Source organism: Jatropha curcas, chromosome 9 (genome assembly GCF_041381405.1).
Source record: "Jatropha curcas cultivar XTBG-Jc1 chromosome 9, XTBG_Jcur_1.0, whole genome shotgun sequence".
NCBI lineage: Eukaryota > Viridiplantae > Streptophyta > Magnoliopsida > Malpighiales > Euphorbiaceae > Jatropha > Jatropha curcas.
Window position 1 is genome coordinate 26,888,046 of NC_143159.1, and position 16,540 is coordinate 26,904,585.

Below are 16,540 nucleotides of genomic sequence, written 5' to 3' on the forward strand. Positions count from 1 at the left end.
TATATAGAAAAAAAAAAAAAAATCTGCTTGCTCTTGCTCTTGTTCATCTCCAAGTCAATTGGTAGACATTCCAATTTCCCAAATGGCTTCTCCTCCAAAAATAACCCTCTCATTTCTGGTTTATCTTTGCTTATTCTGCTCCTTCTCGCGGGCTTCTTCTGATTCCGGGAAAGTTTCATTGGGATTGTACTATGAATCTCTATGCCCATACAGCGCCAATTTCATAATCAATGATCTGGTTGAGCTTTTCGAAGATGATGAACTCTTCTCCGTCGTCGATCTCCATCTCTCCCCTTGGGGTAATGCCAGACTTAAAGGCAATGACTCCTTTGTTTGCCAGGTCTTTATACACTTACTAATTTTTCTTCTTTTCTTTTTTGGTTAATTCAAAGGGAAAATTTAATATATATTTTGAATTTTTGATGATGTTTGATTGTTTCAGCACGGTCCATCTGAATGCTTATTGAATACAGTAGAAGCTTGTGCTATTAACGTTTGGCCTCAGCTGGTGAGCCTTCTTCTTTCTTCGTCCTTCGTCTTTGCGCATAGTATATTACTGTATAATTGTCTGAAGAAAAAAAATTGTAGAAACCATGGACTGCTTAGAAATTATTATTAAGTTTGTCTTTTCACTATTTTTTTTAATGCTAAAAGTCCAGTATATTTGTTTGATTACTGAAGAAATGGATTAATATGTTTGGAGTATTTTACCTAAACAAATAAAAACCAAGGGCTCTTTGGAATTGGAATGAAAATAGAAACTGATGTTTCCTATTCTAAGATTTCCATCCATGTTAGATTTTTTAAGTAATAAAATGTAATTTAGTTTCAGTATTGAAAATTTTGCTTAAAAAGAAAACATTTTTTTACCTAAATTCAAGTTAAAAAAAAATTGGATTCTTGTACCAAAGCATAAAATGTAATCTTAATCATATTTTGCCTATTGCATTCTGTTTTCATTTCTGAAAGAAACAAATGTGGTTTTAAGGTTGTGGTTTCTTTTGTTTGTTCTGAATCTAGTTTAGATAATGCTTAACTTCCATAGGATGGTAAGTGTTCATTTCCCTTGTTATCCTAATCGGCATCTGTTTTATACAGGAGGAGCATTTTCCCTTCATCTATTGCATTGAGTCTCTGGTGCATGAGCGCAAATTCCCTGAATGGGAATCATGCTTTGAGACACTGGGTTTGGACCCGAAACCTGTAATTGATTGCTACAATAGTGGATATGGCAAAGAGGTTGGTTTTCATGCCAATTGTCTTTACTTTTGAGATGGACCATTTCAATTTATGCCAGTCTATTTTCTGAAATCTGAAACAATTCACGTGCTATTAGATCAACTGATCAAAAGTTTGTCTCCTTTCTTTGACGGAATTGATAAAATTTGCAATAGTCAGTTTTTACCTTTTAGGTTGACTATTTAAATACATGGAAATTATACAGAGTCTAGTGGAAGCCGGTTTTCATAAACCAATGCACTTTCCAATATATGCCTCAGAGAACATCACAATTAGGATTTTTCTTTTGTGATTACTTGATTTGACGTTGATAAAGAATTGTAAAATGCTGCATCACATGTATTCTTTAGATAATTAAGGATTACTAACTAGAAAGACATCTCAATCCTTGGGAACCAATTAGGATGATTGCGATATGTAAATGTTGTGATATTTACTATTGTGATAAGTTTGTTGTCTTACCTCGTTCACCGAGACCTTTGTTTTTCCTCTATTAGGAGTTGTAATTGCTAAACTTCAATGAGAAATTGAGAAAGCAAGGGTTGAAGGAGTTAATCACGCTAATGGAAAATTATGTTCACTGGGTCGTAAAGTATAATTTATTTAATTAATGAGTCAATCAACAAGTATTCATAAATTCTCTCTATTTCATTATTAAGATTTTTTTTTATTTCAAATTTTTTCATTTAACTGCATTCAGAGGGATGCCTAAGGCAAGTCTTGTGACTTTGTCACGTTGTTTATTTTGCTTCTTTCCTATTGAAAGGTCTTATCAGAACATTAGAGGTTAACTTTTCATTTAATATCTAGATTAAGAAATGAATCCTTAATGGTTTGGGTTTCTCAAACTTTTAATGAGTTTTTGGCACACAAAGACACACACAAGCATCTAGTTTATCTTTGGCATTAGGTTTACATTGATTGGATATAACCCTAGTATGTATTACACACAACAGATATCTTGTAATTAAGAATCTGGTAGGACGCAATTATAGAACAATTAGAGTTGTATAATGAGCAAAATTGTAGAATGAACAAATTAAAAAGGTAGATTCAAGAACCAATTATGTAGATATGGTAGGCAATTAACTTGTAGATTGAACAAACTCATGTAGAATCAATTTTGGTGTGGTTGCAACCATACTCATAACAGTAGATGTAAGACGGTCAGAGCACCATCTTGATGAGCCATGCTAAGGATATTGCTACCTAGAAATCATTGAAAAAGGAGAAAAAAACAACAAATCCTTACGTGAAATCACTAATAGGATCAATGGAAGTTTTCTTTTATGGTTTCCTTGCATTTTTAATTGTATTGAACAATTTCAAAGTATGCGCTCATGGGAGAACTCTTCAAATCTCAACAAGGGAACTGAAATTTTAAGAAAATTGATTCTTTCTTTTCATTCCATGATTTGAAGTTTATATACAAGTTAATGCACAGTAATTAACTCACTATACCACTACCTACAAAACTCAAAATGACACTGGTGATTTATAAAAATAGACTACATAGGGGAAAATAAATAAAGTAAAAGCTGATGTTTCATTGCCGATTTTCTGCTGTTGTTTTGCCTTGCCTTAAGCCTCCCTTTTCTTGTTACCATTTGTAAACATTTGATATACTTGCTTAAAAGGGCTGCACTCCTAACAAAAACACTGTAGGGCATTCAATATGCTCTTTTGATAATTTTAACTGGTTTTTAACTCCAGCAAAAGCTTTCTTACAATGGTATCTCTTATGACTGGAAAATTTTTTTGAGGGAAACATATGAGCCTTGAGAACCACTCAGAATGTATAAAAAATCCTTGCCCGTATTATATAATTACAAAATCTTGAAGGTTGAGATTCTTGAATCGAGTGGCTGGAGAAGAGATTTGTATCAATTAGTAGAAACCCATGAATCAAGCATATTTCGAAATTTGTTTCATGTTGATCATGTAATCCTTATTTCTATCACTTATGGCTACTCTGCAGTATTCCTTGCTGGTTTGTGACCTTATATTCATTAGCTGATGAAACACAATTATAACTTTATATTATCTTGCCTTTGAGATAGAACTTTTTTCTAATTTATACTGATTGGATATACTATGTACCTTCATGCAGCTTGAATTACAGTATGCAGCTGAAACAAATGCCCTGCAGCCTCCTCACCAATATGTGCCTTGGGTAGTGGTGGATGGACAGCCACTTTACGAGGTTCGTTCCTTTCTTTACATCAAAACAAAAGCACTGTATTTATCAATTTTGTATTTTGCATCTAGGCTATGATTGACCAAATATATTTTTATGAAACGTGATATTTCATCTCCAAAGCTCCATTTTTTCTAGAAAATAAGTTATTTTTGAAAAATATTTTCAAAATTACACATTTTCTATTGTTAGGTTGCAATATCAAAATTAGTTTAAAAAATAAATTTTTTAATATATAAAATTAGAAAAATGTTTAAAGTATAAAAACTTTATATTTCAAAATTTTGTTGTTAAATATAAGAAAAATACATAAAAATGATAAATTATGATAGTTGCTGGTAATTAATAACTGTGGTTGGCAGCTGGTATTTGTTAGCAGTAGTCAGTAACAATGAGTACCGGTGATGAATTAATAAATGTGTATTTATAGGCCTTTTATTTTGTTATAATAAGTTTGTAAAATGTTCAGAAAGTGTTTTTCCTATTTTAAAAGGGGAAGTCATTTTTTTTTAAAATGACTTAGTATTTCCTTTTGACAAGGAAAGTATCTTTCGTTGACTGATTTTCCAGAGTGGTAGACATCAAAAGTTCCAGAAGATGTTTTCTCTGTAAATTATCTTCTGAAAACAAAGAGAGCTCATAGAGAATGGGTGGTTCCTTACATTTATTGATCCCATTTGTTAGAAATGTTGATTGGTGGAATCCATTATGTCAATTGTTTTGTAGGACTATGATAATTTTATTAGTTACATATGCAAGGCATACAATAGCACTACTACACACAAGCGAACTGCTGCACCCAAAGCTTGCAGTGAAGTATCACGTTATGCCATCCAAAGGGGTAAATCAAGACCGATCGTTCCAGTTTGCTACAAGGAGAAAAAAATGTCAACATTATCACGACGAATTATATCAGCCATATCATTGTGGATGCAGCAGACAAATGAGGCTGCTTACATGTAAATGCATCTCAATTCGATTTCACTCTAGTTGCAACTATTTATTTCTCGTTTCTTAGTTATCAAATATGGCAGTATGCAGTTAAAGTGCACATTATCTTGTATTTACTTCCAATTTCTCTAGTCTGAGCTAATATGCTCTTTAGTCTCGACAGCATCTCTATTGTGAGGATATCATTTCTAATCAAGACAATTATAGAAATGGTGCTTTATGTAAATGGTATACTACATGTATGTGCTTCGAGTAATCGCCTTAGCCTCTTGTGCTTGAATCGTAGGTGAAATGCATTTTTAGATGCTTACCCCCTTGATTAGCTTCGCCATTTTCGTGATTTCAAAGTTCTAGTAATGGCATAGACCTATAGGTTAAGGTCATAACATTCTGCTTCACCATTTCTTATACTTTTTATAAGTTCTATGATGATTATGTGATTGCTCCAAGCTTCTGGCTTTTCGATATCACACAAGTGGGTGCCATGAAATATTTTGAAGTAGACTCTCTATTCAATTTGCTATGCTCAGATTTAGTTATATTGTACTCCTTTTTTGTATTATGCATTCATTTGTGTCATTTGTTTATGTATTGCATTCATAATTTATTAATGTTTCTTTCGTATTTTGTTTATACTTTAGTTTAATTTCTGAAAGCGCACTTTGTTAGAAGGGCTCAAACCTAGAAAGGGCTAAAAAACTTTATATTCGATGGCTTGAAGTGGTTAAACCTCGTACCAACAAAATGCTGTCACAAAATAGGGTGATTATTCAAGATAAAAATCTGGGTTTAGCTTTATCCTGCTGCAAGGGGAATTATTAATATTCATGAGGCATCTCATTCGGGTCCCCGACCAAGTTTTTTCCAAGGTACAATCTATTTGGCAAACCATATAATGTATATGTGCCGTGTTAGCTAAATTTTTCTCCCCACAAGTCTTGCCAATCTCATCAAACCAAATTTAGAAGTAGACAAGCTTTTTTAACCGCAAGACAAAAAATAAATGTTCAGATCATTCTGCTGCTTCTTCTGCACACAGAAATTGCAAAAACAGCGAATCCAAATTCACCACCTGATGGCGTATAATACCCATCATGTTCCTTTGTGATCATCATCAATATAGTGGGACCCAAATTTTGGGAATTAATGAGATGTGAACCATACAATGCTTTCATTGGATAGTACCTCTCTATATTTTAGGGGCAGAAAGCAGCAACTTTTGACTTGCATTCTTAAATTACATAGACTGTCCTTTTTGGCATTTATAATTTTTATGAATTATCATAGTTCGCAAGTTTTGTACATTGGCAAATTTTCTTCCTAGAATTAAATTTTTATTTTTTTTTATTAATTGTCGGCATAAAAAATTTTGTTTTAATTATTTAATAAATTAATTTGAATTTGATTGATTTTCTTATTTATATAAAGAATATAAGATTTCATCAATTTGTTGAGTTAACGGAAAGAAGGTTATCCCCTACTGTGTAGTCCTTTTAGAAATTAGAATAAATAATTTGTATCATTTTTTGTTATTATCTGTATTAGTTTTTTTTTTTTTTAATTTTCCACTAAAGATATTAAAATATCCTTGATAATAAAAAAAAAAGGAATAAAATCTCAAACTCTCTTTATTTTTTTATGTAAAGAAAAAATATCTTGATTCATACATTTGACCATGAAAGAAGAAGTAAGATGGACTAAATTGAAATTTGAATAAATTGATAGTCCCCTAATATTTACTTTATTCTTCAGAAAAAATTGTTAATTGTTTTTGGCAATTAGTACAAATTGTACTAATCTCAATGATTAAATAATAATTTTTATGGAAAACTAGAACCTTTCTATTTAGAAAGTTTAAAATCAATTAAGAATAGTAATTTTATCTTTTCAAATTCGATTGGAATGGAGAGATAAACCCTAATTCACTTCGTATTCCATCTTATTATGTTGAGTGAATAGTGAAATGTGTACATTTACGATCACGTGAAATGTATTTATATCCGACCCGTTGCCATCCCTACATGGGCTCCATCATGGGTTAATCTTTTGACACGAGGCATTGCATACATCCCCGCGTGATATTACACTGTCCGTTTATTTTGTTGCCTAAAGGCAAAAGAAAGGGCATGTGATGTGGGTTCCCTTCCTTAATGGGGCCCAAATACACAAATATTATATTCCCCTCAAGTACCATACACCAATAATACCACTGCCTGTCTGTCTGTCTGTCTCTAGTAATACTCATACTATTACTATTAGCCTCTACGCTAACTGACTACTGGCTGGAACGGTTCCTTCCTTTTCTTTTATTTATAATAATAATAATAATAATCAAATGCCTCCTTTGACTCGTTCCGAATAAAAAGAAATGTAATCTCACTGTTCATGTTCATCTTAATTCTATTTACGATTATACGTATCTTCGCGAAATAGAGATTCTAAAATATCAATTATAACTATCTGTGTCTTTGTTAAACGGAATGGAATAAAGATTCTAAAATATTCTTCTAGCTTTCATCCTTAGCGTTTAGAGATTTATGACTTGTACAAGAATTGTTTAAATTTTCTAAAACTCATTTAAAATTATAGTTTTAAAAGTTGGTAATTTGACTTGATTTATAAGATTTTTTAAAAATTAAATTGTCAGCTCAGTTTACAATTTTGAGATAAAAAAAACTCAAATGGAACTCAACCATATACATATATAAAAATTTATTTAAAATTTTAAATAATTAATAATTTCATGTAATGTTTAAGTGAAATTTGTTTTATGTCCATTGGTATATCTAGAAATGTAAATAAGTTGAGCTGAGCTCAAACCTGCTCGGCTCAAAATTCAACGAGCTTGAAGATTTGAGCTCGAGGCTCGAGTTCACCTTGAAAAATTTTAAATGCCAACTTGGCTTGAGTGATCTAAAATAATATTATATATATATATAAAAGCTCGATAAGGCTCGACGAGTTTTCGAGCTGAACATCTTTACGCTCGAGCTCGTCTCAATTGCTAAACAAATAGGCTTTGTTTTTATGTCAGCAACAGAAGCCCAAGCTCATAGAATTGTTGACCTTGTAGCAGTTGCCTAAGAAATAATAGGAATTTCACGCGATTTGGTATTTTTTTTCGTATCGGAATTTCAATTTAATATTCTGTTAATATTTAATAAATATTTTAACATTTAATATTAATAATAGAATATTTTTTAATATTTAATAATAGAATATTAATAAGAATATTAATATAGAAAAAATTCATAATCATCCGGTTAGGATCGATCTAAACCAGCCCATTATGCATATGATTCGGAGCTCAATTTGAGTGAACTTTTTCGAACTTCTTTGGTTGGTCTGAGTTTTTTTTTTTTTTTTTTATGATTTGATTTGATTTTAATTTTTTATGAATTTAGATTTAATAAAATGTCAAACCAAACTAATCCAAATTAACCAAGAAACCCCTAGTAAATAATATTCATTATTATTTGATATTATTTAAAAATATGATTGAGAAGTATTATATTGAATATATAGTATAATATATATATTTTTTAAAAATTGTCAATAAATTAATATTATAAACATTGTTTGAAATCTCATTTAATAAATAAAATATCTATAACCATAACTCTTTATTTAAATTATTATATATCATCAATATACTATTAAATTTGACATATCATAAACATTATGATTAAAAAAATAATTGCACATATACTTTTAAAATACCAAATAGTGTTAAATTCACATTATTAAATCTAATATAATATTTAAATAATAAAAAAAATGATGAAGAAAAGGGAGTAGTAGCTTGCATGTTTTGTTGGGGTAATTTGTTTTTTTAACCATATTATAACTTTTCCTTTGTTTTCTTTTCTCTTTTTTTTTCCCCTTGTCTTCCAAGCTAAAGACAAAGTAGAATTCTTCAACAATTCACAAGTGTAAGACTACCTTGTGAAAATTTGTCTCCTTGAAAGCCAAAATTTTACCTTTTTTTACCTCACCATTACCATGTATTTTTACCATTTCAATACATTCAACTTGCTCACCCTGCCCTACACATTTTTAGCTTTTCACTTCTTTTGCTACCAAATCAAATCAACACAATGTTGGATTCCACAGCCGCTTCTCAAGTAACTTTTAAATACTATTTTTTATAATTTTCGGTAGCCTAGTTTTTATAGACTAGTTTTTAGAGATTAAAAGTAGCGTTTTATGAAAAGTTAACTTATACAACGTTTAGTTTTTAGCATTTCGTACAAAACTACTCTAACAGCTACCAGCTAAATACTACTAAAACGGCTACCAGCTATCAAAACAGCTAATTTTATCAAACAGAACCTAATTGTTTTTGCTTCATGCAACATCTTAGGTATAAGTTCAAACAACATACAAGTTAACAGAAAAATATAATGAAAATAGATAGAAATGAGCAAGAGAGATCTATCTATTTTTCTATATATGTATATGTGTGTGTGCACGTGGAGAAGCATAAAAAAGAACTTCAATGTATAATTAAATTTAATAAATCTAATAATAATAATCCATGTAAATAAAAATTCAAACCCATTTAAAAACATTTATAAAGAATGATAATTTTTTTTAACTGATAATTAAGTATTGACTTAATGTCCGATGAATAGTATCTCACCATGCTCCATGGTCTAGGTATTCAAGATGGGTTGGTCTTCTACTAGGGTGGCTGTGTGCTATTTTCTTTTTGTTTTTTAAGCTCTAGAAAAATATTGTAATACCAAATAAATATTGTGATTATAACCTAGAGAAGCAACACAACGATTCATTCTAATACGAATCGTTTTGATTTCTATAGAATTATATCTCAAAAGCTAGTTAGAAAATCTAAAATTATATAAATTTCACAGTATTTTTAATGTGAAAAACAAGATAATTCTCACCTTATCTTACAACTAGATGAATAATTGACTATCTATTGAATGTACGAAAAATGATATACACAGCAAGTATTTTCATGTGTGTATGCTTATCTTCTTTTTCTTCCTTTTTGACTTTTATGGACCAGATATGGTTGAAGTTGCAGAGGCACAGAGAAAAATAATTACAGAAAACAAATAAAGTATTCTAATAAAATAAATAAATGACAAGATGTGATTCTACGAAAAGCCATAAAGAGGAGGAAGAAAGTTGCTGCTGCTGCTATATGCTGATATGCAAAATGATTGTTGTCTTTTAAAATGAAATTATTTAATTAAAAGCCAGGAAAGGAGAAACTTAAATAGAATAAAAATAATCAATTGATTTAAGTTCATTATGAGTAGGGCAATGAATTCATTTGGGCAAATGAATATTGGAAATTAATTAATAAATAAATAAATAAAAACATATAGAAATGGGGTTTTGTTTGGGAGTGAGTGGTGGGTCTAAAGAATAGGAGAATTATGATATGCTGTAAGATATATTAAGATATACATTAAAAAGGAAAATAAGAGTTGGCTTCTTGTCCCTTTCATACTGAGGTGGTCATTACCAAATTAAAATAACAACAGCAATCACAACCATTATTATTATTATTAATTATTAATTATTAATTATTTTTCTTTCTCATTCATGTTTGTAGCTTAGCTTAGCCTCCATCATCATATCATACAAAGAGATGTTATTTTCATAAATATAAAGAGAGATTCGTATGATGTTTGTATCAATCAAGAAGCAATCCTGCCAAATGAAATCATAGATCTAAGTGATTGAGTATCTTCTTCTAATTTGAAACCCATGTATTAAAGAAACAATTTATCAATTTTTGTATTTAAAAGTACAATAATTTATATAAAAAAAAAAATTATAATTCGATTCGGTCATTGTATTTTAGAAAATAAACTAGAAAGTCCTTATAATTAAGGTTCTTCAGTTCAATTTTTGCATTTTTTCTTTTAAGTATGAAATGACAAAAATACCCGTTTATTTTCTTACCTTTGGTATATTTTTAAAAATACAGGGACGAACTAGTTGTATTTTTCAAACTACAGAAACCATACTGTAATTTTTCTGATATAAAATTTTAATATTTCTCCTTTTATTTTGTATTTTCTTATTGACTTAATAAACAAAATATAAAAATTGAACATAAAAATAATTTTAAAAAATATTTCATTTTAAATTTAATTCCATAAATTATATTTTACATCTTAATCTCATTAAATTCTAACACTATTTGTTATATTTAATTTAAAAATAATATTCATAAATCAATTGATTACTTACACGAGAACTCAACTCAACTGAAATAATTGAATGGAATCAAATCCAATCAAATTCCGGTGATTTTTATCAAATGGGTACAATTTATATATAATGTCTCATCATAAGACACTCGAACTTCTAGATATGCCCCAAAACTAAAAAGAAACATAGAACTGGAAATCTAAAATCTGAAAACAAAATCTAAGATGAAGGATTGAGAAAAGAAAGAAAGACATGAGTTAAAGGAGAAGCACCTGAAAGTGTAAGTGCAAAACGAGAAAAATCAGAGACGCACGTGCGTGTGCATCAAAGCAGAAACATTTGGCCATGGGGGAGCCCAGGCGATCAAGGAAGCCGGTGAGGGGACCAGATATAGCCTAATATTAATGTTGCCCTTGTTCCAACAAGCTAGTCCTTCCAGTCTTTGACACTTTTCATGAGTTTTTCGATCTACAATCCAAAATCTTTAGCCACAGTACGAGAAAACAAAAACAGGAGAGAGCACCCAATAAATAGAACAACAGTAAACTAATTTACATGATTAGCCAATCCTAGAGCTAAGAGCTAGCTAGGTGCAGAGTGGGAAGTCTCAAGAGTCATATTTGATCAACTCCTCAAGCCTAAAAACGATGTTTATTCTCTTTTTAGGTAATATTTTTTATACATTTACATGAGAAAAAATATTAGAAATCTAGAGTGTTCAAATGCTAAAGATCCCATAATTTTTAATTTAAAGGTTGAAGAAGAAGAAGAAGAAGAAGCAGAATAAGGGTTCCTCAAGCAATTAAAAATAACATGACAGACAATAGGAGAAAGAATAGACAATGTATAGTATACATACCAGAAGAAAAGGTTGAAATTTCTCAGTTCTCAACTTCTCTTTCCCTCTGCCTTCATTTCCTTTATGTTATATGGAATATTTTTCAAATGACAGGATAGAAGAAGAAGAAGAAGAAGAAGAAGAAGAAGAAGAAGAAGAAGAAGAAGAAGTGATAGTAACATTCAATTCTAACTAGATGTCTAACTAAATTTTGTTGTTCAATTTCATCTCGATTGCAAAGATAATCGCCAGATTATGTAATATATATATAAAACTCATAATCACAATTAAGACAAATATTAAAAATGGAAAGAAATTATCTGAACTAAAAAACTATACGGCTGTAGTTTTAGTAGGAGGAGCAGCAGTTGCAGCAGCAGCAACATTCGTATCACCACCGCCACTACTACCTGTCCTATCTCCTCCACCACCACCACCACCACCACTTGAAGAGCCGTCACCGACATCAATCCCTTGGCTAACAGCCGCCGATGAAGCAACAGTAGCAGCAGGCCGTTTCCGTTTCTTCTTCTCGTACGGAATTCCCCTAGCTTTGGCCTGCCCTTCTCTCACTTCCCTAAGATAAATCCTAACCGCTCTTGCTCCAAAAGGATTAGATTCTGGCCGTCCACCGTTCTCTTCGTAAGCAGCTCTCAGCCGTCCGATTAGCGCGTCAAGACTACCCCACGCTTGCTTCAGAGGACAAGCACAAGGTGCAGGCGGATTCGGGTGCCCGAAATACGGACAACCGGATATGTGGACTTTAGTTTTACCAAATTGATCCAAATATTTCAAAAACTCAATTACATGTGCACCACTGCAACGAGCTAGAGTTAATGGTGGCTTGTGGTTCTTTAAGTACTGTAAAAAAGTATTCCAGTCTCTTCTCTTCTGCGACTCGTACCGGCTAGGCGGAGCTTGAAGTTGTGCTTGTGACGACGACGATGATCCAGTTACTGCTGCTGATGGACTCGGTTCTCCACTGTTCGGATCGGGTACGGCAGTTTCTCCTGTTGCCGTGTCCATGAGAAGAAAACCGAGAAGAAACAAAACTATTATATTTCGTTATTGTCTTGTGCTTCGTTTTTAAACTAGTATCAAGTTGAAACGCAGCTTCGTCTTGATAGCGTGGATCTTTTCACGGGCTAAGAGATTTCATTTTGTGTTTCTTTATTCGTGAGAAGGAGACGATGTTCAGGACGATGAAGGAGAAGAAAGAGGTGAGAGATAGATTGGTGATGGGACATCAAGAGAGATGAGTGAATGAGTGAGTGAGACCCTATGTGGGCAGAAAGACTTAACTATAGTCAGCCTATTCTCTAAATAAATTTAATAATACTAACAATTTGTTAGTTAGGGTGGTAAAAAGGTAACAGCACAAGTTGGATGTCTGAATACATTTAAAGGATTGTTCCGTAAAATTTATTATTTTTATATTATCGGCGCTTTTAACTGTTTGAGTAATTTTTTATATAACGCGAAAAGTTAAATTTAAAATATATTAAATTTATTTATAAAATGTTATTTTAACCTCTCAAAGTTAATTCAAAAGCTATTATACTAAGTACTTAAAAAGTCGTTTCTGAATACAATTTTAATGAAAAAGCTATACAGTGCATGTTCGGTACAACTAGTTATATTAATAACTGTTATATTTATATGTTTTAGTCTTTAACTATTTTAGCAGCTTCTCATACAAAAGTTAAATGTTACAGAATTACTCTTTTATAAAATATTATTTTAACTTCTAAAAATTAATTTAAATGTTATATTACCGAATATTATACAATAATAATATTTATTTTTTTAATTAATCAAAATTAAAATCTATTTAAAAAACTATTACCAAACATTATCTCATTCATTGTTCTCGTCCTTAGAAATACATGTGTAAAACTAAAATAGAATTATTAATTTGATTTAGGAGGACAACGATGAATATACATCCCTTGTAAGCAATCATTTATCTTTACGTGATATTTTAAGGAAGAGAGAGATTTAAAAAAAAAAAAAGTAACAGTAAGCATAGTTATGGTGGTGGAGGTGGTGGTGGTGGAGGTGGAGGACTGGTTGAGGATTTTTCACGTGGTGGCCCCTTCTGGAAGCGACATGTTTAGTGTTCAGCATTCATCTCCGGCGGCCTCCTCCACTCTCCTTTTATTTGTAATTCACTTCACGTGCCTATAATCTGCGCGCAGGTTAGTATGACTCTAATGGAACCTTCTCTGAATTGACCAATAATTTTATTGCGTGGTGACCACTGCCGATCTTTGTGCTTCGGGTTATTTGTGGTACTTGTAGTGCTGGATCGGATGGGCATTTATTGGGGTCCACCGTAGGTCAAACAACATTTCCTCACTACCTTTCTTATATTTTTTCATTAATAAATTTAAATAGATATAAAAATATTATTAAATAAAAAACAAATTATAATTATTTGATATTTCGAAAAGGATATAAAAACTGGTATTGTTAATAAACATCAAATAAAAATATAATATTTCTCTAAAGATATATTTATAATATTGTGAATAAAAAATAATATCTAATTATAATAAATGCAAAAAAAATGTAGGAAAATAATTAGTCAAGAAAAAAAATTGTATATATTTACCGAGATTTTTCTTTTTTTTTTTCAAACGGATTTGCTTCTTGGTATAATATTGAAAACATGAAGACTATTGTATTTATGAGACTCAATGAAATTAAATTAGAAGTATAAAAATATATTAATTAGAAAGTAAAATGTAATATAAACATGATTAAAATTAAAAACAAATTTAATTATGATAACACAAATTAATTTTTTTTTATAAATACAAATTTTACCCATATGGCAATCCTATCACATCAATCCATACCGTCTCAAACTTTCTAGTGTTTTTTTTTTTTTTTTTTCCTTGCCATCAAAGTCAAAGGGGCTGGAATAGAAGAGTTTGCATCGCGGAGGATCAAAGTTATTACCTAAGTCATTATAATTACCTACAAATACTTTTTGCCACTAAACTACCTCCATTCGGGTTATTTCTATCTAATGTTGCCGTAATTATTCTGTTATCAATAAATATAATAGTCAAATTATTATATTATTATTATTAATGAAATCCTGATACAAAGAAAATTAAAATATTAACCTTTAATCTTTCATTGTACAGTTCCTTGGTTTTATCTTTGTTGTACTACTTAATTTTTCAATTAAAAGTAAATTTAGTAAACGGATAAATAATATAACAGAAACAAAACTGAGGAATTATATAATTAAAATTTGAAAATAAAGGATTTTACTTAATGCATTTAAATATAATTGAACCTTTAAGGTACAATTGCATTTAAATCTCAACATAAAAATATTAAAATTTCACATTTTATTATCTTTTATTTTCATAATAATGCTAGTTAAATTCTTCTAAAAAAATAATATTGAGGATAAAAAATTAATTTTTCCTTTAAACTTCACGTGATGAGTTTTTAGACTGATATTTTTAGTGTATTTTTTTTGACAGATATAAGTAGAAATTAATTTTTTATATTCTAAAATGAATAAAGAGATATTTGAAAACTCAAAAATAATAAAAAAAAAATTAGCGAAATCAGATTTTCCAAAAAAAGGAGGTCCCGGTATCTACTTTCTTCATACTCTCTTCAACGCTGATGCCTCCAGCGACAGTGACCGGCCTTCTGCCTAATGTAGTCTTTTTCAATATGAATCACTAATGAGTTTGAACCATCAACGGATAAAAAAAATTGACGTGTTGAAGATTGTTTTTTTAATGTGAAAAAGAATTAATATTTAAAAAAAAAAAAACAAATTTATGGCATATACTGTGAACATATCTTTTAACTAAAGAAAAATAATCTATAAAATACACCTCCGTCAATTTTTATCTACCATTTAAATTTTTTAAATAATGATAAAAAACAATTAAATCACCAAAATTTTATATATATATATATATATATATATATATCCCATTTATTTGACTAAATTATCATTTATCTCACCTAATATTCTAATATCAACAATTCTCATCTAGGTGTTTCTCATATAGGTGTTTTGTATGAATATCATTGCCCATCACGCCCCATTTAATAAGACGTGTACTGACTGTACTCTTTCCGTTACGAAAAGATAGTCCATTTTTTTTTATAGAAATAAAGAAATAAAAGTTATTATGGTTAGTGAACAATTTTATTACCATAATTTTCCTATTACACCCATATAACACGAGCAATTAAGATTGATTTGGAATGGAAATAAAATAAAACTTAATAAGGACATAATAAACAATTCAAAGATTTAAGTATAATGTACAAAAAGTAAGTAGACTATATTTTGGAACTGACAGACAAAAATGAACATGCAATAAACAGTGAATTGAAAGTTCATTTTATTAAGGTATGCTGCTCCATTATAACAAATAAGTGTTTCTATGGATTTTTTTGCACCCAATACAATGCCAAAACATCCCAGAATTACTCTATTGATAAAACTTTAAGACCATGAAATTGAATCAATAGAAAACAATTAACATGGAAATCACCAAAAAATGAATCAATCACATGAGGTAATAGAAAGTGCTACCCGGAGATCATTTGAGGTCCCACATATGTACATTCTGTATGTCTCTATTTCTTGTTGAAAGCCCCTGGGAGTAAGAGCAGCATAATGATGATTGCTCAAGCTATCACGCAGAGAAAATATAATTTCTCTGGCAATAGGCTCATGGCCATTGAGAAGATTACCCATGCTTAGTACTTTTCTCCACGACTGGTTAGCTGAAGGCGGCGTGAACATATCCGAGATGAGTTGTCTCTCTTTCATCCCTACTTTCTGCTTCATATCGAACTCCTAAGTGAAGCATATTAATTCAAATTCAAATCCATGTTCACAATGTAAGCTCTAAAGAAAGGACAAGTTTACCGATATTCTCAATGCTAATAAAAGGAAAAGTAATAAAACTTCCACAAACAGTCAACTTGAAACTTCATTTGATGCAAAAATCAATCTGGAAATTTGATTTTCAATACTTAGATAAATTTCAGTAGTACTTCCCACATTTTTGTAGCAATATGATAATGAAAACCCATGAAGAAATCAACTTTCTCAAATTTGATTTATGCTT

At 30.4% G+C, this 16,540-nt stretch overlaps 2 protein-coding genes across 2 annotated transcripts; one reads left to right on the top strand and one right to left on the bottom strand.

Annotated features, from left to right (window-relative positions):
- On the top strand, window positions 1-4,643 carry LOC105639528 (Thioredoxin superfamily protein). Its single transcript, XM_012223612.4, has 5 exons — window positions 1-340; window positions 443-508; window positions 1,099-1,239; window positions 3,350-3,442; window positions 4,163-4,643. Exons 1-5 carry the CDS (start codon window positions 83-85, stop codon window positions 4,397-4,399), a joined length of 795 nt encoding a protein of 264 aa, XP_012079002.1. The 5' UTR covers window positions 1-82; the 3' UTR covers window positions 4,400-4,643.
- A 7,007-nt stretch (window positions 4,644-11,650) lies between these two features.
- LOC105639518 (protein LIGHT-DEPENDENT SHORT HYPOCOTYLS 5) lies at window positions 11,651-12,722 on the bottom strand. Its single transcript, XM_012223603.4, has one exon. It carries the CDS (start codon window positions 12,441-12,443, stop codon window positions 11,751-11,753), a length of 693 nt encoding a protein of 230 aa, XP_012078993.1. The 5' UTR covers window positions 12,444-12,722; the 3' UTR covers window positions 11,651-11,750.
- Between the last annotated feature and the right edge of the window lie 3,818 nt (window positions 12,723-16,540).

Coding starts and splice junctions, on each gene's coding strand:
- LOC105639528 (XM_012223612.4), top strand. CDS start 83: ATGGCTTCTCCTCCAAAAATAACCCTCTCATTTCTGGTTTATCTTTGC. Junction 341..442: donor ATGACTCCTTTGTTTGCCAG/GTCTTTATACAC, acceptor TGATTGTTTCAG/CACGGTCCATCTGAATGCTT. Junction 3,443..4,162: donor ATGGACAGCCACTTTACGAG/GTTCGTTCCTTT, acceptor ATTGTTTTGTAG/GACTATGATAATTTTATTAG.
- LOC105639518 (XM_012223603.4), bottom strand. CDS start 12,443: ATGGACACGGCAACAGGAGAAACTGCCGTACCCGATCCGAACAGTGGA.